At 52.2% G+C, this 23,647-nt stretch overlaps 2 protein-coding genes across 10 annotated transcripts in view; one reads left to right on the top strand and one right to left on the bottom strand.

Moving 5' to 3' along the window:
- The window catches only part of SKIC2 (SKI2 subunit of superkiller complex), a 42,446-nt gene extending 34,801 nt beyond the window's left edge, over positions 1-7,645 (top strand). For both annotated transcript variants that reach the window (XM_084841048.1, XM_084841049.1), the window contains 7 exons: positions 1,637-1,799; positions 2,304-2,430; positions 2,926-3,136; positions 3,929-4,039; positions 5,048-5,266; positions 5,482-5,622; positions 6,900-7,645. In XM_084841048.1, the coding sequence (XP_084697174.1) occupies positions 1,637-1,799; positions 2,304-2,430; positions 2,926-3,136; positions 3,929-4,039; positions 5,048-5,266; positions 5,482-5,622; positions 6,900-7,100 (1,173 nt within the window). In that variant the 3' untranslated portion in view covers positions 7,101-7,645. The remainder of the gene's footprint in view (positions 1-1,636; positions 1,800-2,303; positions 2,431-2,925; positions 3,137-3,928; positions 4,040-5,047; positions 5,267-5,481; positions 5,623-6,899) is intronic.
- Positions 7,646-8,529: 884 nt separating this feature from the next.
- On the bottom strand, positions 8,530-22,988 carry DXO (decapping exoribonuclease). Of its 8 annotated transcripts, none has more exons than XM_084841068.1 (7): positions 22,800-22,988; positions 20,591-20,988; positions 18,345-18,574; positions 16,314-16,533; positions 13,516-13,651; positions 12,359-12,453; positions 8,530-11,055 (listed from the first exon to the last, which is right to left on the bottom strand). In XM_084841068.1, exons 2-7 carry the CDS (start codon positions 20,980-20,982, stop codon positions 10,914-10,916), a joined length of 1,215 nt encoding a protein of 404 aa, XP_084697194.1. In that variant the 5' UTR covers positions 20,983-20,988; positions 22,800-22,988; the 3' UTR covers positions 8,530-10,913. The 8 variants fall into 8 exon arrangements, with proteins under 8 accessions (XP_084697194.1, XP_084697193.1, XP_084697192.1 ...); XM_084841067.1 differs by having other exon boundaries at positions 22,804-22,988; XM_084841066.1 differs by lacking the exon at positions 22,800-22,988 and adding an exon at positions 22,557-22,738.
- Positions 22,989-23,647: the final 659 nt, after the last annotated feature.

The following is a 23,647-nucleotide window of genomic DNA, read 5'->3' as shown; positions in this document are numbered from 1 at the left end:
ATTTGGGCTTGGAACAGCCAAGGCAGCCTTCTACAACCAGGCGCCCTCCAGACAGTTTGGACCACAACTCCCAGCATTCCTGAGCACTGGTTTGAAGATAGCACTAGCCCCCAGGGGTGGAGCAGTGGGGCCGAGGCTGGGGGAGATGGGTTGGTTATTGAAACTCTGTCTCTTCGACAACTGGGCACTGCATCCAAAAGCCTAGCCCACCCTTTTTGGACCTGTGGGCACATTTGAGAATTTAGAAATTGCTGTGGGTACCACCACAAAAGGGCTCCCACGGAGGATGTGGCTAGTTGCATAATGGCTGTTGTGGGGGCCTGGTTAATCAAATAGAAAGAAATAATGAGGCTAGAGCCTGGGAGAGAGGGGGAAATAGCAAGGCAAAGGGGTAGAGGGGAGAGAAAGACCTAGGCTAGAGGCTAGAAAGGGAGAGAAAGAAGACCGCCCTAACATTTTCCAAGGTTTTTATTAAAGATTTTTTGAAGGGGGTAGGGAGTGGAGATCTTAGTGGGCACCTTTGGAGGTCCTGTGGGCACTGCATTGGGGACCCCTGGCCTAGCCTAGCCTTTATTGTTTCAGGAACTCGAGTAGGCATAGCATGTATATTCTCTCCACAAGCATGAGGGCTAGTTCCTTGCTTTTTGAAATGAATGCTGAAGTTAAGCAGCGCCTAGATGCTCTATTGTGGAAACATTTGGGCCCCTAGAATGCATCTTGCCTGTGGAAACAACGGGAGGCAGCCCCTCCTGTTCCCTCCCAGCCCCTGGCATGGATTTTGTCTGTGGTATCTTAAAGCATTTACAAAGTTAAACCACTCCAGAGTCAGCTGCATCTTGGCACTGAAGGAGGAAGCGTCAGTGTTTGGTTTCCCATCCTCCACTCCCTTTCCTAGGCGTCGGTACGGTGCTGCCGCTGCCACCTTAGGCCCCCAGATATTGTTGGACTACAACCCCCATCATCCCCAGCCAGCATGGCCAATGATCAGGGATGATGGCAGTTTTCTAAATCCACAGCCAGGCAATGCTTTTAGGTATTATTAGAACCGGCCAAAATGTCTCAACATTGTGAGCAAGCTTTTGAGTTCTCCAGAGCTCTTCATCAGGCTTGCTGGCTGGCTGGGCGGAGAGTTGAGGAGGGAAGGAGTAAGCTGACTCGATGTTCAAACTGTAAGGCCTGCATTTCGTCAGTCTTATGCTGGAGTACCGGAAGAGATTGCGTACTTAAGCTTACCCATTGACCTGGAAGTAAGCCCCCTTGAATTCAGTGGGGACTTACTGCTGAGTAGACATACTTAGGATTGCCCCATGAATTGGATTAGAGTCTATGACAGGGTTGGGCAACTTGTGGCCCTCTGACGTTGTCAGACTGCAACTCCCATCATCCGTCACCATTGGCTATGCTGGCTAGGGCTGATGGGAGTTGCAGTCCAACATCATGGGGAGGGGCCAAGTTACCCACCCCCTGTGCTACAAAGTGCTTTGAACGCCTGGCGCTGCATCCTGTGATACAGTTGCTTTCTGCACGTGGCCCCTTGTAGTCTGGGGCACCTGGACTGAGCTACGGAGATCTGGTGGGGGGTGGTCCTGAGCTTTGGGTCCCCTTTCCAAATCAAGTTCTTGGCCTTTGACTTCAGGTTTCTTCTGACACGGCCAACCGAGCCTTCAGCACCCTGGTGATGTGTGAGAAGAGCACCACGGAGCGGGATTTGGCTGCGAGCAAGGAGACGGGTCTCACCTCCCCTCCGGAAGTGCCTCTTCCTGATGACCTTCTGCGCACCAAGCTCTTCCTTCCAGAGGGTAAGATGATGGGATTTTCAGGCCGTTGGAATAAGTGCTCTGCTTTGGGGAGCAGAGTTGTGGCTTAGAACAAAAAAGGGACCAGGGAGAGCCAGGACTCCCGTTAGCAGATCACAAGCAGATCTGCTTATATTCACGCAAAGGAAACTCAAAACGATCTCTTCAAGAGGTAACGTGGAAATACAACTTTGCCTGTTAAATGTTATGAAAATTTGGAATGGGGCAGTAGCAGGAGGCCAGCACAAGGTGAGGAAACATGATCACCATACATCCCTCCCTTAGCAGCCTTTTTCAAATGTTGCTGGCAAGAATTTACTTCCAGAGAGCTAGAAACTTGCTTTAAAGGACACACACTTTTAAAAAAGAAGTGTGTGGCCAGGAGAGAGGTGATACTCCTAGGAATCCAAATTTTGCAAATGGTTGGAGAGTGCTGCCTGCCCTTTTATTCTGAGCCGCGGCTGCTAATGGAATTTCCTAGCATCTTTTTTTCTCCATTGTGCCCAGGCCCCTGTGGACATACTATAAAGAAGCTCGGCCCATCTGATGTTCCGGGTATCACAACCAAAACCCTGCGTGTCAACACTGAACGTATCCTGGAGGATTTCAAGAAGCGACAGATGCCCAGGTTCAGGTATGCCGGCAGGCGGCGTGTGCCCTGCTCATGTGTGGCTGGTGAGGGTGGTCTTCCGCACGTTTGCCCCACGTGGACAATTGTGACTGGTCAAGTGGGCAGGCCTCAGACAGGCAGGATCTATGCTGGATTTTTGTTAGAACTCCAAGGGCCACAAACTCGAGCCTTGTACAAAAGAACGGCTGGGGATGGGGGTCAGAATCAGCCCTCCCCAACCTGGTTCCCAGCTGCAGGAGTGCTGGGAGTTGTAGTTCCCAGTTGCCAGGGAAGATGGGCTGGAGGGCACTGTTGCCCTCATGTCCTGCTTGGGGGCTTCCCATGGGGGCATCCGGTTGGCCGTTGTGAGAACAGAATGCTGGGCAAAATGGGCCTTTGGTCTGATCCAGCAGGGCTCTTCCTGTGTTGTTGAGGGTTAAGAAGACAACTGGTTTTGGATCTCGGGCACGAAAAGTGTCCTGCATCCACCTCCTCCTCTCCATCTTCTGTCGTCTGCAGGAACGATCCTCCTGGGCCCTCCGCTGCCACGGCAACCCAGGAGCTGCTGCGTTTGGCCGAGGGCTCCCCTGAGGGCCTCCCGCTCCTGGATCCCATCAACGACCTCCAGCTGAAGCATTTGGAGGTTGTGGAGGGCGTGGTGCGGGCCCGTCGCCTGGAGGAGGCCTTGCCCGGGTTCCAGTGCGTGCACAGCCCCCGCTTCCACACAGAGGTCAGTACAGGGCTGGGCTTGGAACTGTAGGGTTTAGGCTGCCCCGGCACTCCTTGATCTAACCGAGGGTTAGCTGCGGCATGTGTGTATTTTCCAAGATTCTACACAAGCACAGAATTCAGCTCCCAAAAATTCTTTCACTTCGTGTGTGTGTGTGTGTGTGCGTGTGCGTGCGCGCGCATGTGTTTTTAGAAAGCAAGTTTCTAGTCCTTATTACAAATACAAAGGCATAGAACAGGGGTGGAGAACGTGTGGCCCACCCGATGTTGCTGGACTGCAACTCCCATCAATCCTAGACAGCATAGCTGGTGGGGAGGGATGATGGGGGCTGGAGTCCAACATCTGGGTGGCCAGATGTTCCCCATCCCTGGTCCTTGGGCAAGGAGTGCTTAAAGCTCAGAAGCCAGCGGAGTGATAGAACAGTATTACAGTATCTTGATCTACGTACAGCATCGTTTATGCATGGCACAGAACCTGGGGGCGGAGCCCCATTTGGATTTCCTTTTTGAGAGCAGATTTGCAGCACAAGGTTACACGTACCGCCCCATCGTCCAGGTGGCTCCGGTGCTCTTGGCTTTAATCTGCCCTTGTCCAGAGGGCGTTTCAGAAAAGGGCTGGGGGCAGCCTTCCCCAACCCAGTGCCCCACCAGGCCTGTTGGACTACAACTCCCACAATCCCCAGCCAGCACGGTTGGGGTGATGTGAGTTGCAGAGAACTGGCCAGGAGGGCACCAGGTTCGGGGAGGCTGGGTTCGAGACGTGCGCCATCCCTCTCCCCTTCTTCTTCCCCAGTTCGTGCGCTTCCGAGAGCGCCAGCGGGTGCTGGAGGAGCTGGAACAGCTGCGCTTCCTGCTCTCCGACCAGTCCCTCCTGCTGCTGCCCGAGTACCACCAGCGCGTCGAGGTAAGAGGCTCTGCAGAAGGCTGACAGCAGGAGGGCTCCAGGGCGCTGGAGTTGGGGGGCCCGGTGCCGAGAGAGGCCTGGGGCCGCCCCAGGCCTCCCCAAGGGCTTTCTCATGTCCTGCTGGTGGCAGCGAGCTGCACAGTGGCACCTTCCGTGCAGCCCCTGCCTGAGAGCGAGGCACAGGCCCAGCCGCTGGGAACGCTGCCCCCGCATTTGGGCCCTGTCCAGCCCAGCTCGGTGTGAGCGGGTACATGCCACACTTAGTGGTTTTTAATTCATTTAGCTGAATGATCTTTTCTCAGGGCGGCAGTCACACAGTGCCAGATCCATGTTTAGCGGGGGTTTTTTAGCAATTGATCAAATGCTTTCTTTTAAAAAATCCATTTACATTTTGTATGTGACTAAACAGTAGCTTTGATTTAAAAAAAGAAGCCTGCTTTCTTTGGGTTGGATCCCGCCTTAGTCATGCCTAGAGTGGACCAGGGCTGCAGAACCTCAGGCCTGGGGTCCCAGTCTGGCCTTCCCGGTGTCTCAATCCAGCTCTCCTGGGGTTCCTCAGATGGCCGCCCCCCCTCCCCCTTTCCCCCCAAGCACCAGTTGTTCCGTTGTTCCTGGCTTTGTGCCGCTTTCCCCCATTCGGAGAGGTCGAAATGCCTCTTTGTTCCTGGCAGCAGGAGCTCTCAGCTTAAATATGCTGGTGTTTTCAGCACTGGACTCTGGCCCCTGAGAGCTCCTCCGAAATGGAATTGGGCTCTTGGGCCGGAAGAGCTTCAGCAACCCTGGAGTCGGCCCATTGCAATCCATGGCATAGCTGGCTGAGGGATGCTGCGAACTGCATTCCGACCCATCCGGCGTGCGCTAAGTTGGGGAAGGCCGATCTATGGCACAGCGCTCCGTTTTGGCCCCCCAAATAAAACTCTGTCAGCAGGGCTCTGATGGACCTGCCGGGGTGGGGGGCTGTCCCCTCCCCTCCATGGCACCCCCTCCTCTGTATGCTGTGGCCTCCAGGTCCTGCGTTCCCTGGGCTACATCAACGAGGGCGGGGCTGTGGAGCTGAAGGGCAGCGTGGCCCGCCAGATCAGCAACCACGAGCTGCTCCTGACCCAGCTGCTCCTGGACAACGCCCTGACGGACCTGCGGCCGGAGGAGATTGTGGCCCTGCTGAGCTGCACCGTCTGCCAGGTCCGCACCCAGGTGGAGCCTCAGCTGCCCTCGGTCCTTCAGAAGGTGAGTGGGCGGCCGAGGGAGGGAGGGAGGGGGCCATGTTGGAGAAGCCGGGACTCTTTCAAGTGCCACTTTCTGGGTTGAGAGGTGGGGTACAAGTCCAGTAAATAGAGGAAGAGGGAGGTCTGAGCACGGCCGCTGAGGTGTGCTCGGGCTGGCGGTGCCTGTGGCCTGCCCTGCGTCATCCGAGGGGTCCTTGTCCCTCTTTGCCCTTTTAGGGCATTGAGCACATCCGGTCGGTGGCTGAGGAGATCGCCCTGCTGCAGCGCAAGTGCGGCCTGCGGGAGTCGGTGGAGGACTTCGTGGAGCAGTACAAGTTCGGGCTGGTGGAGGTGGTTTACGAATGGGCCCGGGGCATGGTAAGGGTTCCTGCTCCGACCCCAGTCTCCCACTGTGAGTTTGCCTACCCTGAGGGGTCCTCTTGCAGACTCCTCCAGACCAAAGCTCCTCTTCAGTGAGCTGCTGTCGCCTGGGCCTGGGTCTAGCCTTTCCTGGCTCTGGGGCGCAGGGGGAGAAGATTGTTGCCGTGCTTGGCCTCCCGCTGGGGCAGGAGCGGGAGGAGGTGCCGAGTCGTGGGATCCCTCAGCCTTCTGCTGCTTCTGGAAGAGGAAACCTCTCTGGTCCATGGAAGCAGTGGCAGCCAGAGGAAGGGCCAAGAGGAGAGGGGCAGCTGCCCATCAGTGACGTTCTGGCTGCCGACCAGGACAGTCCCCAGCTCGAATCTTTCTTCTGCCATGAACTCACGGTGACATGAAGCAAGCTCCCCCACTCTTTCTGTCCCCCCATGGCAACACAGGGATCACACTGACCTGCCTCAGCGTAGCTGTAATAATAATATGGTATATAGGAAGTGCTTCGAACCCTCAGGAGCCCTCCCTTCCCCCTCAATTTGGCATCCTCAAGATGTCTTGGACTGCAACCCACATCATCCCCTGGGGCGATGGGAGTTGTAGTCCAATTCATCCAGAGGGCACCAGGTTCAGGAAGGCTGCCCTAAGTAGTGCTCCTGCTGTTTTTAGCTGAAGCCAAGAGCATCTGACATACATGTGAACCAAGGCTCCCCTTCCGAGCCAGGCTGGGCCTTGGGGCAGGAGGGCTGTTGCTCTGGGGAAGATCTGCCACCACTGCAGGCACATAAGCAGCAGAGGACATAACAAAACACAAACCAGGAGGAACACATGGGTTTCAGCGGGTTTCTCCTTGAGTGCCCCTCCCCAGACTGAGAATTAGGATGCTCCTTCTGCTCCTGGGGTCCCCAACATGGTGCCCGTGGGCACTGGTTCGCCCACAGACACTTCCCTAGGTGCCTGCCTGGATCCCTGCTCCTCCTGGTTTTTAACGTTCCTGAGCAAGTGACTTTCCTTCTAGCCTCACCAGTTTGCTTTCTGGGAATCAGGTGTTTTGTGCCTGGCCATGCACTCTGTGGCGGCCATGCACTCTGTGGCAGCCACTTTGTGAAAGTGCCCACAACACTGCCTCAAAATCCCAAATGTGCCCATCTCCCCCAAAGGGTTGGAGACCCCTGATTGGCTGGGGAGGGATAATCTGCTGGCATTGGAGGTAAGATAAACCCAACTCCTAATACCCAGCTCTGCTGTCTTCCTTTACTATTTTTTCCCTCCTTCTCCCTCACAAGCCGTTCGCTGAGATCGCCCGCCTGACAGATGTGCAGGAAGGGATCATCGTCCGCTGCATCCAGCGCCTGGATGAGACCTGTCGTGAGATGCGCAACGCGGCCCGGGTCACTGGGGAACCAACGCTCCATGCCAAGATGGAGGCTGCCTCCAACATGATCAAGAGAGACATTGTCTTTGCTGCCAGCCTCTATACCCAGTGAGAGGCGGGGTCAGGGGGTGCCTTTGGCTCATCTCGCCTCCCCGGAAGCATGTCTGCCTGTCTCCGATTCTTGACCTCTGAGAGGTTGCAATGCATCTTGCAGGTACAAACAATAAAAGATGCATTCCTGACAAGAGGAGGGAGTTTGTTGCATTTCCTTGCATCACGCACAGCAGAGGATGATGCAGTGCAGGGTCAGTGCCCCCTTCGCTGGAAAGATGTGGCTTCGATCCCTCTGCCCTCCCACCTTGAGTTTTTCCTCCTGTCCTTCAACTGGTGCTAGGTCCTGCAGGGTTTACAACCAGCCAAAGGGCATCCTATTTCTCTGCAGTACAAACAGATTCAAAAATTCAAATGCATGGGTATCTGGCTTGGCAGCAGGACACGTGGAGCAGACCTCGGGGTTGTCAGCCGATCACAAGCTGAATGTGAGGCGATGGTAGCAAAAAAGGCGAATGCAGTTTTTGGCTGAATTAACAAAACCATAGTTTCCGAGTCACAAGAAATACTTTGGCCAAGCATAAAAAGGTAAAGGTGTCCCCAACCAGTCGTGTCTGACTCTAGGGTGTGGTGCTCATCTCCATTTCTAAGCCGAAGAGCCAGCGCTGTCCGAAGACGCTTCCGTGGTTATGTGGCCGGCATGACTGAACACTGAGGTGCATACTGTAGCTTAAAATTCCTTGGGAGAGGCATTTCAACCTTTTAGAATGGGGTGGAACACTGCACAAAAGCTGGGAAGCCTCTGAACAAGGCGTGGTTGGGGGAAAGGGGGTGTGGTCTTCTGGGGATCTGTGGAGGGCCAGATTTGGCCCCCAGGCCTGCCCTTCCCCACCCCTAGCTTAGGAGGCTGGGGCTAAGCCCCAGAATTTGAGACATGCTGTATTACACAAAAAACCCTTTAGGAAATCAGTTTCATTGGATGAGCCCGAGCTGAGCTGTCGATGGAAGAGAATGGTCCAGTTTGGTGACCATGCTTTGGACAGATCATAACTGACCTTCCACAATCAGAGAGTAAGAGGCTGGGGTGGGTCAGCAGAGATGTTGACTGTGATGACTAGAAGTGAAGAAGCTCTCTGGCATTAGGGAAGAAACCAAAAAGAGGGCTAATGGACTCTCTTGAGGCACAAGGGTTGGCAGGGGAGCAGAGCTGGAGGTATCTGAAAGTAAAGGCCTGACGTTTAGGGGGGAGTAATGTGGTTGGCCCGAGGACGTGGCCACAGACGTAGTACCAGCTCTGCCTGAGCTCCAGCACTTTCAAAACCGTCTCCTGTGTGAGCAGGAGCGGCCTTACCTTTGCCAAGGGGTTATGTGAACCCCAAACCTGAAAGCACCAGCCCCCATTTCTGAATAGACTTTAGCGCAAAGTTCATGGCAAGCGGTTACAGCTGGAGCTGTGTCTGTTGCAGGATTCTGAAGTAGATGCAGAATTTGGAAAGGTCTCAGCAGTGTATTTATTTTATTTATTATTTATTTCATTTTATTTCAGTGTAGGGGGTGAGGATTGTCTTTCCCAGCCCAGCTGGAGATGGCAGGGACAGGCACCCTCCAGATATTTTTGGATGCCAACTCCCATCAACCCTGAGCACTGGCCATGCTGGCTGGGGCTGATCGGCGTTGTAATCCAACGCATCTGGAGGGGCCAAAGTTGGGGAAGGCTCATCTAGCATTGCAGAACGGCCCCTCCCTATTAAAGCTAGAGCCCTCTGTCTCTTCCCCCCACCCCAGGATGTAGGGGCTTGACTCGGAGTGAGGAGTTAACTTCCCAAAGTCAGAAACATGGCCCTGGACCAGTGGAAGGAGCCTGTATAGTCCCTGGGCTCTGGCTGTGCTGCCTGGGGCTGATGGGAACTGGAGTCTTAACATCTGGAATGCTGCTGGTCCCCCCACCCCCAGATGAACCAGCTGGCATAAGACTTACCCTGTTGGGTCTGAGCAGAGACCTGGTACAAAGGAAGCTCCCTGCAGGAGCCTCTGAGTAGCAGATGGTCTGGGGAAGTACACCAGCCCAGCATGACGGAGCTCGCTCTCCTGTCTTGTCTGTCCCACACCTTTGCAACGCAGAGGCTTCCCCAGGAAGCTGCCTTTATAGCAAGTCAGATGACTGAACCATCGAGCCCAGTGCTGCACATGCTGACGGGCAGCAGCGCTGCCGGGAGAGAGGGGGCTCCCCATCTCCTGCTACCCAGTCATTAAACTGGAGATGACAGGGACAGAAGCTGGTGCCTTCTGTGTACAACGCCTGCACTCGAGCCCTGCTTGCGAGCATCCTACTGCAGGAACAGAATGGCAGGCAAGACACGCCGCTGGTTATGTCCTTTGAACAGGGAGGGCCAAAGGTCTTTTGGGCCGAGGGCCAAAGTCCCGGGGGGGGGGGGGGGGCAAAAATGCCTGCACATTGTAGCTGAAAGCGCTTCCTGCCAGGTACTTCAGTCTTTAGAAACATGCAAAAGCTGGGAAGCCACCTGTGGCTGGTGCTCAGGGGAAAGCAGGAGGGCCAGATTTGGCTCCCCAGCCCAGTGTCGGGAGCATGTGCTCTACCACTGCGACATGGTCCCTCCGCATGACATACTGCCTCCAATGGTGGAAGGATCACTCTGGTTTAGCACCCGATGAAAGATCTTCTGCAGCCTGGGTGGGCAACATGCAACCTGTGGCCTGCACGCTGCCCACACCCCCTCCAGCTCCTGCACTGCTGCAATGTGCCAGGGGTGGAGAAGTAGCTCTTTTTCAAAGTCAAAAGCAGTGGCTTGCAACCAGGATTAGGCAGCGCCAAAAGGAGGTTATTTTAAAGCCAAATAGCCCTGTTTTCCCCATGGCAAACCACCACTGTGGGCTTTAGAGCAGGGGTGGGTAACTGCAGGCAATCCGGAGGCCAATTTCAAGCACTTGGATCTCCACAGGGGACGCCACGCTGCCCACAGTGGGAAAATGAATGGTGGTTTACCACTGAAATTCGGTTTCAAACCACTATGGACTCAAAAGGGCCACATTTAGCTTGAAAACAACCTAAACTTGGCACCTTTGAGACCCCGTAGTGGTTTGCTGCCAAACCTCCACAGCAAACCACAATTTTTTTGCCATTGTGCCAGGGCAGCACTCAAGACCTGGGGGGGGGGTATGCCCCCCCCATTGCCAACCCCTGTTTTAAAAGCAGACAATGGGGGTGTTCACACAACACACTAACCAATACACAGGTGTTGAGTGTGGGTTGTTTGTTGAATCACAGGTTAGCATGCTGTCTGAACCCAGGACATTTTCTGTAGTGCAGCTTGTTAACCACCCTAAACAACCCAACCATGGGTTCTCAAAGTGGCTTGCTCGAGAAAAATACGCCACAGTGCACAGTAACAGGCCACCCTGCGGAAAATGTCCTGGGTTCAGACAACACACTAACCCACATTTCAACAAAAAACCCACACTCAACCACTGAGTGTGGGTTAGCATGTTGTGCAAACCCAGTCTATTTTTCCTTGCTGCTGCCACTGAATTTCGGTACTGCAAGTTGCCCATTCATCCTTGCTCTATAGGCCAGTCCAGCTTTTTTAAAAATGCCATTAATAAGCTGGGAGAGAAGGAACCCCCTCCATAAACACTGCTAGGAAACACTGCATTCACAGCATAGTTTATTGCCCTCTTCCTCCTTCATTGTGCCTACTGCGGCCCCCTGGTCACGTGCGTCCCCCTCCCACTTTGCAAGCACCAGGTGTCAGCCTCCTCATGCCTTTTTTGCTTGTATCCTCCCACCACCCGCCCTGGGTTTCCTGGCCCACCAACATCGCGGTGCAAAAACCGCTTGTTCCCCAGCTCTAGGTCCTCAGTCTGGGATCCGCGGGGTGGGGGGCTTCTCAGTGCTCAGTGCCTCCACGTACCAGTCGGGCAGGAAGGTGTGCTCAGAGTCCCGGTGCACCGTGAAGGAAACAGGGTGGCCCGGCTCCCAGGCAAAGAGGTGAACCAACCTGGGAGGAGAACCAGATCAAGTGTTAGATGCTGGGGGAGGGGAGGGGGAAGCTCTCTCTTGCACTGAGCCCTGGGCTTATGTATTTATTCAGAGTGCTTATAAGCGGCTTCTTAGGACCATGGCCTCACAAGGTGGCGGACACAAGAAGGAACGCCTCCGAAGGTGCACAACTGAAGGTGTTCCGGACCACACAAGCCCCTTGCAGACTCACTCAAGGGCAGCTCTGAAGAGAGATGGATTCAAGGCCCACTTAAATTCCTGCGACTGTAAGGGTGAGGCAGACATCCATCAGAAGGAGACCCAGGGCTGTGGGGCTACCACAGAGAAAGCGGTCCACCCTGCATCCCCCTGGCCCTTCCACCACCACTCTGATATTATTTATTTAAAATATTTCTAGGCCGCCTTTCAGGACCTTCCCAAGGTCGCTTGCAACAATACAACAGGCAGATACAATTTCATAAAAACAATGGTAAAAATACACACACACTATTGGGGAAAGGCCAGAGTAAACAAGTAGGTTTTCAGGGTCTTCCTAACAGCATGCAACGCTGGGGCCTGATGGACCCACAACGGCAACTCATTCCAGAGGAGTGGGCCACTGCGGAAAAGGCCCTCTCTTGTGCACTTGCCCACCTAACTGCCCTCAAAGGTGGGCAAGTCAGAATGGTCTCTGTTGCTGTTCTTAAAATGCAGACAGATGGATATGGAGGATATCTGCACTGTCTCCTCTTTGGATTCCCTCAAACCTATGCTACAAACACCTACACGTGACACTGCCTTTATGCTCTCAGTTGGTCCGTCTGCAGAGTCATGTTGTATACACCAGTCTCCCCCAAGCGGGTGCCTCCCCAGAAGGGCTGGAGTACAACTCCCATCATTCCCAGCCAGCATGGCCACTAACTGGCAGGAGCTCTCCAGGCCCTCAGGCAGAGATCTTCCACATCACTTGCTCCTTAATCTGTTTCAGTTGGGGATACTGGGGCTTGAACATGTGACCTTCTGCATGCAAAGCATGAGCCCTGCCCCTCAGCTGCATCTCCTTCCATATTTAGCTTATTGCTTCCCCCCCCCCCCCCAATGCTGCATCTACTTAAGATCACCCTTTCCTAACTTGGTGCCCTCCAGCCATTTTGGACTACAAATCCCAGGATTCCTGACCATTGGCCATGCCTGCGTGGGCTGATGGGAACCAAAGTTTGCCAGCCCTTGCCTGAGGGAAGGGAAAAGATGTGTGCCTGGCTAGTGGATCTACAGGCAGAGTTCCTTCCTGGTGGGGGAGTGTGATCACTGCAATTGCTCACTTTGGATTGTCTTCTGTGACCACTTTCTTCACGAAGGCTAGAAATGCTGCACAAAAATTCATGCACACAGCCGGCTTCCAGCAGCCGGGGTCTTCCTGTCAGGGAGGAGAAAGGGGACGGAGTGTTATTTAGGAGTAAAACAACCACAACTGCGTTTTGTCTGCATTCATGCAACCAGCACACGTGAGCCTGTCTTGTCCCCTTCAGTGTTTACGGAAGTCTGAAAGGAGTTTGGGAAAAAGGCCTCCTCTTCCCTTGGATTAACATAGCAGCAACCATCTCGATCTACGCGACCGAGCAAGTGGGAAGTGAGCCACTCCAAAACGAGAGAAGATTCAAAGGCAAAGTTGGAGGATGGCAGGGAGTAGGCGGCCCAGAAGAAAAAGGGTTGGGAGAAAGAGCAAAAAAGTGAACTGGAAGAGGTAAGGAGAAGACAGGACTCTTCAGTTCTTTAAGGAACACTGTAAGAGGTTGAGTTTGCAAGCATATGACACGTTACAGCACGGTTCCCGCAGCGGCCAACCAGCTGCCTGTGGGAAACCCACAAGTAGGACACGAGTGCTTGTGCTCCCCAGAGACTGGTGCGCCCAGGCACCCTGCTTCTGACACTGCGGGTGGCATGTAGCCATCAAGGCTTGTAGCCACTGGTAGTCTGAATTTGTCCAATCCCCTTTTCAAGCCACAAACTGGAGGCCATCACTACGTCTTGCGGGAGTGAATTGCATAGTTGAACTATCCGCTGCCTGAAGGAGGTCTTCCTTTTCTCCGTCCTGAATCTCCCCCCAGTCAGCTTCATGGGATGACCCCTTTGGGCTCTAGTGTTATGAGAGAGGGAGTAAAATGTCTTCCCATCCACTTTCTTCACACTGTGCCTAATTCTGTACACCTCTCTCAGGTCGCCCCCAACTTGATTTTTTTTTCTGAGCTGAAAAGCCCCAAAAGTTGTAACATTCTTCGTAGGGGAGTTGCTCCAGCCCCTTGATCACTTGGTTTGCCTTTTTCTGCACCTTTTCCACCTCCACAAGAAATGGGAGAACAAAAAGATCTTCCCCTGGTGCTGAAAAGACTCTAACATGGGTGATCAGGCAAGCCTCTCTACTTAGAGTGAAAGGGCACCAGATTGCCAGGCAGGCAGCCTTTTCTGGAGTCAGACTCACCCTAATGAGCTGGAAGATCTTCATGGTCTCGAAGGTCTCCAGTCCCACAATGGAGCCATCTGGGCCCCGGTATCCTGCCACGATCCGCGACACGCCAGGAAGAAAGGACTGAGCCCACCATTTGATCATCTTGTGCCTGAGTAGGAGAGAGGCAAGTGGCAGGAAATCGCCAATACCTTCCCTCTGCTGAACGTCCCCCCAAGCAACTTCAGCTGCTCTCCTCCAGAATTCACAGCTCTCTGGCACCCTCCCTAAGTACTACTACTAAATACAGAAACACCAAACAACCTAAGTGGCCTGCTGGGTTAGACCAAAAGCTCTCTGTAGTCCAGCATATTGTCCAACCAACAGTCTTATGGCAGGGTGGGGAATGTCAGGTCCACGGACCAAATCCAGCCCTCCGGGGGGACCTAAATTATCACACCCCCTTTCCCCTGACCACAGCTCATTTAGTACTTTCCCAACTTTTGTGCAGTTTTTTCCTCCCACTCCAAGAGGATGAAGCACCTCTCCTACAGCTTTAGGTGCTGGCAGTAAGAGCTTTTTGCTCCTGAGTAGGAGAGAGGCAAGTGGATGGTATTGCGACCACATCCCTTTGGCCCCTGAGAGCGTCTCCAAAATGGAATGTGGCTCTCAGGCTGAAAGAGGTTCAACACCTTTGCCTTATGGGAAGCCCACAAGCAGGACAGGAGGGTGAGAGACTCCTGACAAAATATCAAGAGATGTGTCAGGGGTGTATGTGAGATTCAGTCCACACTTCCCAAAGCGTTCTGAACTCTGAAAACGTCTTCAGAGGAAAAGCCATTAAGGGGAAGAAAGCCTGGGCTCCAAAAACACCATAAACAAGATTAAAAAAAAAAATTGAGTAAGAGCCCCCGGCCCTCCTCTGAAGCCTGCAGAAGGAGGGTTAGGAGCCTCCCACACCTTGTACTGAGCCTTGGAAAGAGGAGCTGGAATTTACAGGCCTGTCATCTTGTGTCCCACAAAAAAAATGGCTGGAGAGCCTTATTGAGGCTTCGTTGGATAAAGGTAGAAGCCAGTGGGTTTTCCAAAATGTTATACCATCAGAAAACCTCTTCCACATCAACCTGTCTGCTGAGGAACGTGTTGTATATTTGTTATCATTTTATTCTCCCTGGAAAAGTTTATTCCCCAAATTGTTATATTTCAGTATTTAAATGGCATTTTAGTGTTGTATGCTATAAACTGCTCAGAGAAAAAAAGGTTACTAGGTGGCTTTATACATAAATATGGTAAACAGAGTCCGCCACAGAGATCTCGCATTTTACAAAGGATTCTGGGACTGGGAGAAAGTGTTCTAGTTTGCACACTTGGTTCTCATGGAATACCACTCAGGCCGGTTAGGCTTTTGTGCTATTTCAGGTGAGCCAATACCATTAACTAGCACACATCCAATACTCTCCTCTGCCAGCAGAAAACCAGTAGCTGCTTTGGACTCACTTATGAGGTAAAGTGAGACAGGCTATATATAAAACAAATAAAAATGAACTTTCATTTTGAGCGAAGGCTTGTCCATCATCACAGATCTTCTCACAGAGGGCCCTTTGAAAACCCTCTCAGGAATGGCAGGTGTACTCTGAGGGCAGGGGTATGCAATGTGCTGGCTGGGGGATGCTGGGAAATGTAGGACTTTGTTTCTATCTAAACATGCATAGGATTGTGCACTAACAGGTTTATTGTGGCGGAAGGTTCCTCAGACTTCGAAACACCACTGTTACAAGCTGAACAAGGCCAGGCTGAGAATGCCTCCTAGTGCAGACTAAGAACGCCACAGCAGCTGAGGGGAAGGAGCCATTCCTGTACCATGCCTCCCTACTCAGGGGTGTGTGTATTAAACACTGTATGGAAGCAGGGGTGGCTGTCATCCTCCAACACCCCAGTCCCCGCTCCCCTGCTGTAGCCCACTGGACTTTGTCTCCTTCTTCCACACCACCCACAAATTCCAGCCCATATTGCTTGAGACGCCACAGCCTACACCCACCCCAAGAGCAAGCACAGCCATCCCCAGCCATAAGAAGAAATGGCTGCCTATTAGCTACCAAGCCACATACAAGGTTATGACATTATTATATACAGCTCTAAACAACTTGAGCCCATGATACCCAGCTGACTGCCTTCCCTCATATATACCCAGCCAACCTTTCAGAGGAGGCCTTGCTGGTCATTCCAAACTAACAGAATGCCACCATGAAGAACCTCGCTGGCAGGCATTCTCGGTAGCGACACCCTCCCTCTAGAAAACCCTCCCCCATGCAGCTCAGGAGGCAGAAAATGTGACATCATTTAAACGCTTCCTGAAAACGCATCTTTTCACCCAGGCTTCCCCTGGACTGGAACTGCTGCTGGGTTTTACTTTGTTTTATGCAGTACTTTTAAACTTCTAAACATTTTATATTGTACTTTGTCATGTAGTATTTTATGGTTTTAATTGTTGCGACCTGCCTAGAGAGCCTCGGCTATTGGGCAGTACAGAAATGTAATAAGAACATAACAGAAGCCCTGCTGGATTGGACCAAGGGTCCATCTAGTCCAGCGTTCTGTTCACACAGTGGCCAATGATGGGAAGCCCACAAGCAGGACATGAGTGCAACAGCACCCTCCAGGTGTTTTGAACTACAACTCCCAGGATTCCTGACCACTCGCTATGCTGGCTGGGGCTGATGGGAGTTGAAATCTCAAACATCTGGTTGGACAAGGCTGAGCTAGCAGCAATGACTCCATAGTAGCAAATCATCGTGAGCGACTCCTGACATCACCTTTGTGGCTCTTTCCCTCACCTGTAAAAACTCTTCCTCTGAGCAGGGCTGTGCATGACTTTGCTGGTCTTCAGCTCCACGTAGCAGCTTGGTGGCTCTGGCCAGGGGCTCCGGGGGTCAGTGCAATCCACCTCCCCCGAGAACAGGAGCGAGTGGGTCCCCAAGCGGGTCCGGATCACCGTGCAGAAAGCCTCATTTGTGTTCACCACCCCGGTCAGATCAGGAGTCCCATCTGGAGTATCTGGAGCAAAAAGATGTTTAGATGGTCCCCTAGGTGGTTAATGGTGGGGGTAGGACTGCCTCATAACCAAATACCCAATTTCTCCAGGAGACAATACAAATTGGGCTAGATAGCATCACCGATGCAATGAATATGAACTTGAGCACACTCCAGGAGAAAGCGGAGGACAGGAAGGCCTGGCGTGCTATGGTCCATGGGGTCACAAAGAGTCGGACACGACTGAACGACTGAACAACAGGGCTACAATATTTACATCAATTAGGGCACAATCCTGTGCATGTTTAGCCAGGAAAAAAGTCCTACAACTCCCAGCAAGCCCCAGCCAGCACAGCTGGCTGGGGCACGCTGGGAGGTATAAGACTTTTTTTCTGTCTAAACATGCATAGGATTGTGCTCTTAATTAGTTAGATTAACCCAGTCTTCCCCAACCTGGGACCTCCCAGATGTGCTGAACTGCAACTCCCATCATTCTCAGACACCATGCTGGTGGGAGTGATGGGAGCTGCAGTCTAACACATCTGGAACACATCTGAAGTCCAACTGCAGGCACCATTTTGGAAGAGGCATTCACCCTTCCCTTTCAAGCAAGACAGAAATGCCTCTTCAGAGATTATACCCACTATAACACACTCAATCATCATCTAAAAACAGAGAGAGTATGCTCTTTGCTTCAGGGCTATTGTCATTATCCAGATGCAAATTTAATTGAAATTTAGTCAATCAGTTAAAACATGCAATTAACTAAGACTTCAGTCCTATCCGCTCTTACCAGGAGAAGGCCCCACTGAGTTCAATGGAAGTAAGCCCCATTGAACTAAATGAAATTTACTTCTAATTGGGCATGTATAGGATTGCAATGTAAAGTTTCTTTAATCAAGTCAATGCCCTAATTAAAATACACGACTTAGAAGTTCATTGAGAGGGAAGGGAATGCAATAGCTAAGAGGGTTAGAAGGTTGGGTTTATGGAATAGCAGTTTGCAGCTGGGATAAAGGAAGCATCTAGGCTTAAGGCAGACTTGCAAAATTATCCACAAGAAATTCCTGCTTCATACACAACTTTTTTTTCTGCTATGCCACTCTCTAGTCACTTGTGATATATTTGACAGTCTAAATTAAAGAGCCAACATTTTTTCCAGTTTGCAAAAGCTTTCCTGTGTGGTTACGTGGGAGGTAATCATTACTCGCCACAGGTGACCAGGGGAGTGGCTATTTCCAATAGTGGGTGAGGAGCCATGGTTCTGGGGTTCCTAGGAAAGTGAGGAGGCCTGCCAGGAATTAAGAAGGGACTTTGAATAAAAAACTCCTGGGTAATCTGTGAACAAGAGGGGCCCTGTCATCTGAGCAGCAACTAGTAGCCAGGTAGGTAGGCTGCTCGAGTTTTGTTTCTGTTATTTCCTGCTACTGTTTTGGTGTTATATTGCGGGGGATTTCACCTGTTAATTTACGGTTTTCTCTTTGCTGCTAGCTTATTTATTTAAAATTATTTCCAGGCCATCCTTAAAGGTAGAACCCTCTCGACGCAGCCTTGAGCACTTCCAAGGAAAGGCAGCATCTAAATGTTTTAAATACATAAATGGGTATATTGGGGTTTTGGGGTTTGTTGGCACAGCAGCAGCAAGGCAAATGCAGAATTCTTGCACCAGTGCCTTGCTTCCAGAAACTGAAATGGCCTCCAAAGAGGGCAGCCAGCTAACCGAACTCAGGAACCCGAACAAGGCTCAGGTATCAACACTGGTAGCCAGGAGCAAGGCAAAATTCGGAGCAGGGGTAGAAACCCGGGACTCCTGCAGTTCTCCAGGACAGCCTTACCGGCGCACATGCACTGCTCAAACTTGTAGCCCATGTACATGAGTTCCTTCAGCAGTTCCGAGCGCTGCTCCCGCTGCTTCCGGGCGCTCTCGGTCTCAACCTCGCTGACGTACAGGGTTCCGCGGAAGAGGCTGACGGCCAGCAACCACCCGTCCTGGGCTTCGTAGGGCGTGGTCAGCACTTTCGTGAGATGCCCCCGCCACGTCACAAAGTCTGCGTTCAGCGACCGACTGCAGGGTCGCAGGGAGGGGGTGGGGACAGTTAAAAACAAGAACATAAAGAGGGAAGCAGGCAGGAGCGGCCAGACTTCGTACACGGAAATGCCGAAGCCGATCGCCAGTTAAAGCAGGGGTGGGCTAACGTGTAGCCTACTAGAATATTATTATTATTATTTATTCATTTCTATACCGCCCAATAGCCAAAGCTCTCTGGGCAGTTCACAAAAACTACAAATCACAAATACAAGGTAATAAAACACAGTATAAAACTTTTAACGAACAAAATCTAAAACAACTTCAGCAGCTAAAAACAATTTCAACATGATACTAGACCTGATCAAGGCAGCTGACATAAATGCCCCACCACATACCTGGGAGTAGAGGGCAGTCTTAACATGTCGCCAAAACGATTGCGGTGTTTATTTATTTATTTAAAATATTTCTTGGCCACCTCTCAGAGCAGAAGCCCTCCCAAGGCTTCTTACCACAATAAAATACGTAAAAACCAGTAAAATATTAGAAGTGATAAAAATGTAAAAACAAGAAAAGCCAACAACAAACAATTAAAACCAACAATAAAACCAACCATGATGTTAACAGCAGCAACAGTAGCAGTCATATGAGTAGAAGGCCAAGGTAAAATGCTATGTTTTCAAGGCCTTCTTAAAACTCTGCAATGAGGGAGCAGGTTTGCGGACCTCCAATGGCATCGGAGCAGGCTTGCGGACCTCCATCGGACCACCGATGGCAGCTTGTTCCAAAGATGCAGGGCAACTGTGGTGTTGGTGCCAGGTGGGCCTCAGTGGGGAGATCATTCCATAATTGGAGGGCCTCCACCTACTACATTCTCATGGACTGTGACTCCCATCAGCCTTAGCCAGCATAGCCAATGGTGAGGCATGATAGGAGTTGCAGTCCAACAACATCTGGAGGGCCACATATTCCCCAGCCCTGAGCTAAAGGGCTTAAAGGAGCAGAACTCTCAGCACCAGAGGGCAAAAACAGAGGCAGGGGCATTGCTCAGGAGTAGAGCACCTGCTTTGCCTGCAGACGGTCCCAGATTCAACCTCTGCATTCTCCAGTTTAAAAGATCAGGTAGCAAGCGACAGGAAAAGCCTCTGCCCCAGATGCTGGAAGGACACTAGACAATACTGCATTAGGTGGCCAAACAGTCTGACCTGGTATAAAGCAGGTTCTTAAGTGAAAAGGGCACAGTCCATGTTGGGGATTGTTAGGAAAGGAATTGAAAAATAAAACTGCCAAGATCATAATGGCTTTATGCCACTCTATGGTGCAACCATAGAGTGCCGTGCATGGTTCTGATCACTGCTCCTGAAAGAAAGATATTGTAGAGGTAGACAAGGTGCAGAAAGGGGCAACTGAAATAATCAAGGGGCTGCAGCACGCACCCCCCCCCCCCATTAGGAAAGGTTACTAAAATTGGACTCTTCAGCTTAGAAAAGAAAGGCGAGTATGCGGGGACAAAGTAGAGGTGTACAAAGTTATGCACGGTGTGGAGAAAGTGGAAAGGGATATGTTTTTGTCCCTCTTTCATAATACTTGAACCCATGGGTCATCCCATGAAACTGATTAGTAAGAGATTTAGGACAGAAAAAAGGAAGGACTTCTTAACACAGCACATAGTTAAACTATAGAGTTTGTTACCACAAGCTGTAGCGAAGGCCACCAGCAAAGATTACTGTAAAAGGAGATTAGACAAATTCATGGAGGAAAAGGCTATCGATGGCTACTAGCCGTGGTGGGTATATATTATGGCCAGTGTCAGGGGCACCATGCCTCTAAAGCCAGCTGCTGGGGCATATGGGCGGGAGGGTGCTGTTGCACTCACATCCTGCTTGTGGACTTCCCGTGGGCACCCTGCAGGCCACTGTGGGAACACAGTGCTGGACCACATGGGCCTTTGATCTGATGCACCAGGGCTCTCCCCATCTTATGAGAGCGCGAGAGCGTTCTACAGTCGGGCAACTAAAACACCCACCCTCCAGCCCAGCTCCCCCACATTCTCACCCTTTGTCCTCAGTCTGTAACTGCTTCCGGTTCTGAGCAACCCATTTCAGCAAGTGCTCCAGTCCCTCATGGACACTCTCGTCCTGCCGCACGTAGCGGTCGGGGTAGCCCTCACGCAGATCGAAGCCAGGGGAGGGGCCCTCGACGGGGGGAGGGGCATAATAGCGCAGCTGGCTGGCGTCCCCGTGGTAACAGCGCTGGGCGTCGAGGGAAAAGTGTCCCATCTCGGCAGGCCGCCGATAAAAGGGGAAAGGGGCATCGTAGCGAGACGGGGTGACAGGCAAGGTAAGGGGAGGCTTCGTATCGCTCCTCTGACGCTTGGCGCTGCAGTCTTTCGAGACGTCCCCGTCATCCTCACGGCTGTGAGTCCTGGGGTGGACCGCAGGCTTCATTTGCGACTGCAATCGACAAGAAGAAACGTGATCATGAATCCTGGGTTTCCAAACATACAACTAGCAAATTGTCCTTATCTGATGAGATATACACATTACTATAATGGGGACAAGCACTTATGGGTGCATTTCCCCTTGTTGGGTTTTTTCTCCTCCCCAACACCTGCCTCTCTTGATCAGAATGCTCACTGAAGATCACTTCCTATAGTTCTCTCTCAGTATCTTTTAGACACCTTGTACTCACAAACAGAGCAGGAATGGGATCTCTCACCCCCCCACACACACCCTTTCAGTGCATGTATAACAATGAAATGGGGATTCTAATATGGGTTACTGATCATAGAATTGGAAGGTATATCAGAGGTCATCTAGTCCAACCCCCCTGCCAATGCAGGAAATCCTTCCTACAGCATCCTTGAGAGGTGGCCATGATTACGAAAAAGGGGCCTTTACAGCTGAGGGACTTTTTATTCTAAAATTAGAATAAAATATATTTTTTAATTTCCATATCGAACTTGTTGCTAAGTGTTTCACATACATTACCTCTGTCATCGTTACAACAATTCTGTAAGCTTGATACAACATTCTGTAGGCTTGATACAACACTGGTGCCTCTCAAAGCTGTCAACCTCCCAGTCATTGAGGTGTAGGGATGTGGGGCAGCCCAAAATTCTTTTTGGGATATGGGCCACATAAACCTCACCTCCTTATTCAGGCTGCTCATCCAGGTCTGAATAAGGTGTCTCCCAGATGGGTTAGAGTACAAGAAAGTAAGGTGCACTCAAGATGGTTTTTATGTTATGTATTATTACATTCATATCCCATCTCCCCCCCCCCTTGCAAGGAACCGAAGGTAGATTACATGGTCCTCCCCCTCCTTCCCTTTTTATCCTCACAACAACCCTGTGGGGTAGGTGAGGCTGAGAGTCAGTGACTGGCCCAAAGTCACCCAGTGAGCTTCATGGCCAATCGGGGACTAGAACCCAGTTCTTCCACGTCCCAGCCCAACACTCTAACCACTGTACCGTGCTGGCTGGGGGTGGTGGGATTTGTGGCCCAACCCATCTCGAGGGCACCAGCTTCAGGGAGGCTGATTCTTCACTGGTAGCAGCTCTTCGGGGTTTCCGATGGAGGGGATGCGCCTGTCTTTCCCACCCCTACCTGGATATAACTCTAAGGTAGCGTAGACATAGAATCATAGGGTTGGAAGGTGCCTGCCAGACCATCGAGTCCGGCCCCCTGCTCCATGCAGGAAGCCTGATTCCCAGGCGGGCCCCCATCCAAGTACCAACCAGGGCTGACCCTGCTTGGCTGCCGAGATCAGGCGCATCCAGCCCTTCGCTCGCAGCCGCCTGGACTCCTCTGCAGGCACAGCACACGCTCTGCCTCAGACCCAGGGCCCCTCTCTGCCTACTGCGACGTGCCCACAACGCTTTTGGGATGCAGCAGGCTGCAGGCCACACAACGGCTCCTTCCGCCCCTGCCCCGTCCCCGCAGCCCCTCCAAGTCTCCAGAGAGACCCTTCCACAGGTCCCCTCCCTATTCAGTTTATGGCCCAAGAGCTCTCCCCTCACCTCTCCCCCGCCAGCCGGGCTCCGCAGTCTCCAGCCGCGACCCCCCCCAGGTGCGGCTCAGCCCCCTCCCCGCTTCCTTCTTCCAAAGGACCCAGGAGTCCTGGCGCCCAGCACCCACTGGTCAGGGCTCAGAGGGCGCCTCTTGCCCCGCTCCTCCCCGGCCTCCCCCCCCCGCCCCAGCCAATCAGGGATGAGGAAGCCCCCGCTTCGCCTTCCACGCTGACCCCTTCCGCGCCGCCGTACTTGCCTGCTGTGACGTCACCGCGGGCGCCGAGAGCGCGCGCGAGGCTGGCGGCCGATTCCTCCGGGGCTCCGCCGTGGGCGCGCGCCTCTTTTATGCCGCCTACCCAGCCACGACTGGCGCACCCGCCATCTCGACCAAGCCGTGCCTAATTTCATTTATTAGCGCGAAGGCCGCGCGCTGATGACGTCATCGCGGGACGCCGGTTGCGTGGGGAAGCCGCCGCCCTTCCTTATGTAGTTTTTTTTTCCCCCAGGGGTCGTGCAGGTCAAAGAATGGCCGGTAGATGGCGATCACAGCCCGCCTCCTGCCTTCCCGAAGGTGGCTTTCGACACACCTCTCGGAGGCCCCCGTCGCTAATGTGGGGGAGAATCATACCGGCCTACCTTACGGGGTTGTTGATAGGTGAAATGATTCGAAGGCTTGAAGCGTGCGATATAGATGTGAATCTGCTGTGTGCAAATTTGTGAATGGCCGCTGTTAATAATGTGATTGTCACTGTCAGTACTTAATGGATTTAGGGTGCAATCCTATGCACGTTCAGACAGAAAAAGTCCTACAACTCCCAACATTCCCCAGTCAGCCATGCTGGGTATTGTAGGCCTTTTTTTCTTTATAAACATGCATAGGATTGTGCCTTTAATGTCCTTCTGACCTCACTGTTTGCAATTCTCTCTCCTCCCCGCCCCCCCATCATATGTATTCTTACATGTTACCTGGAACTCAGGATAATACTTCACGCATCTGCTGCGGTGGAGAATGTCCACAAAAGCTTGTGCCAAAATATATCTGTTAGTCTTTAAGGTGTCACAAGACCCTTTGTGGTTTTTTTGCTGCAATAGACTAAAAT

The sequence above is a fragment of the Heloderma suspectum genome, chromosome 2 (genome assembly GCF_057233095.1).
Source record: "Heloderma suspectum isolate Gila_16-S chromosome 2, 16-S_ref, whole genome shotgun sequence".
Lineage (NCBI taxonomy): Eukaryota > Metazoa > Chordata > Lepidosauria > Squamata > Helodermatidae > Heloderma > Heloderma suspectum.
The sequence above is the reverse complement of the archived record's forward strand: the minus strand, read 5'-3'. Positions and strand labels throughout refer to the sequence as shown.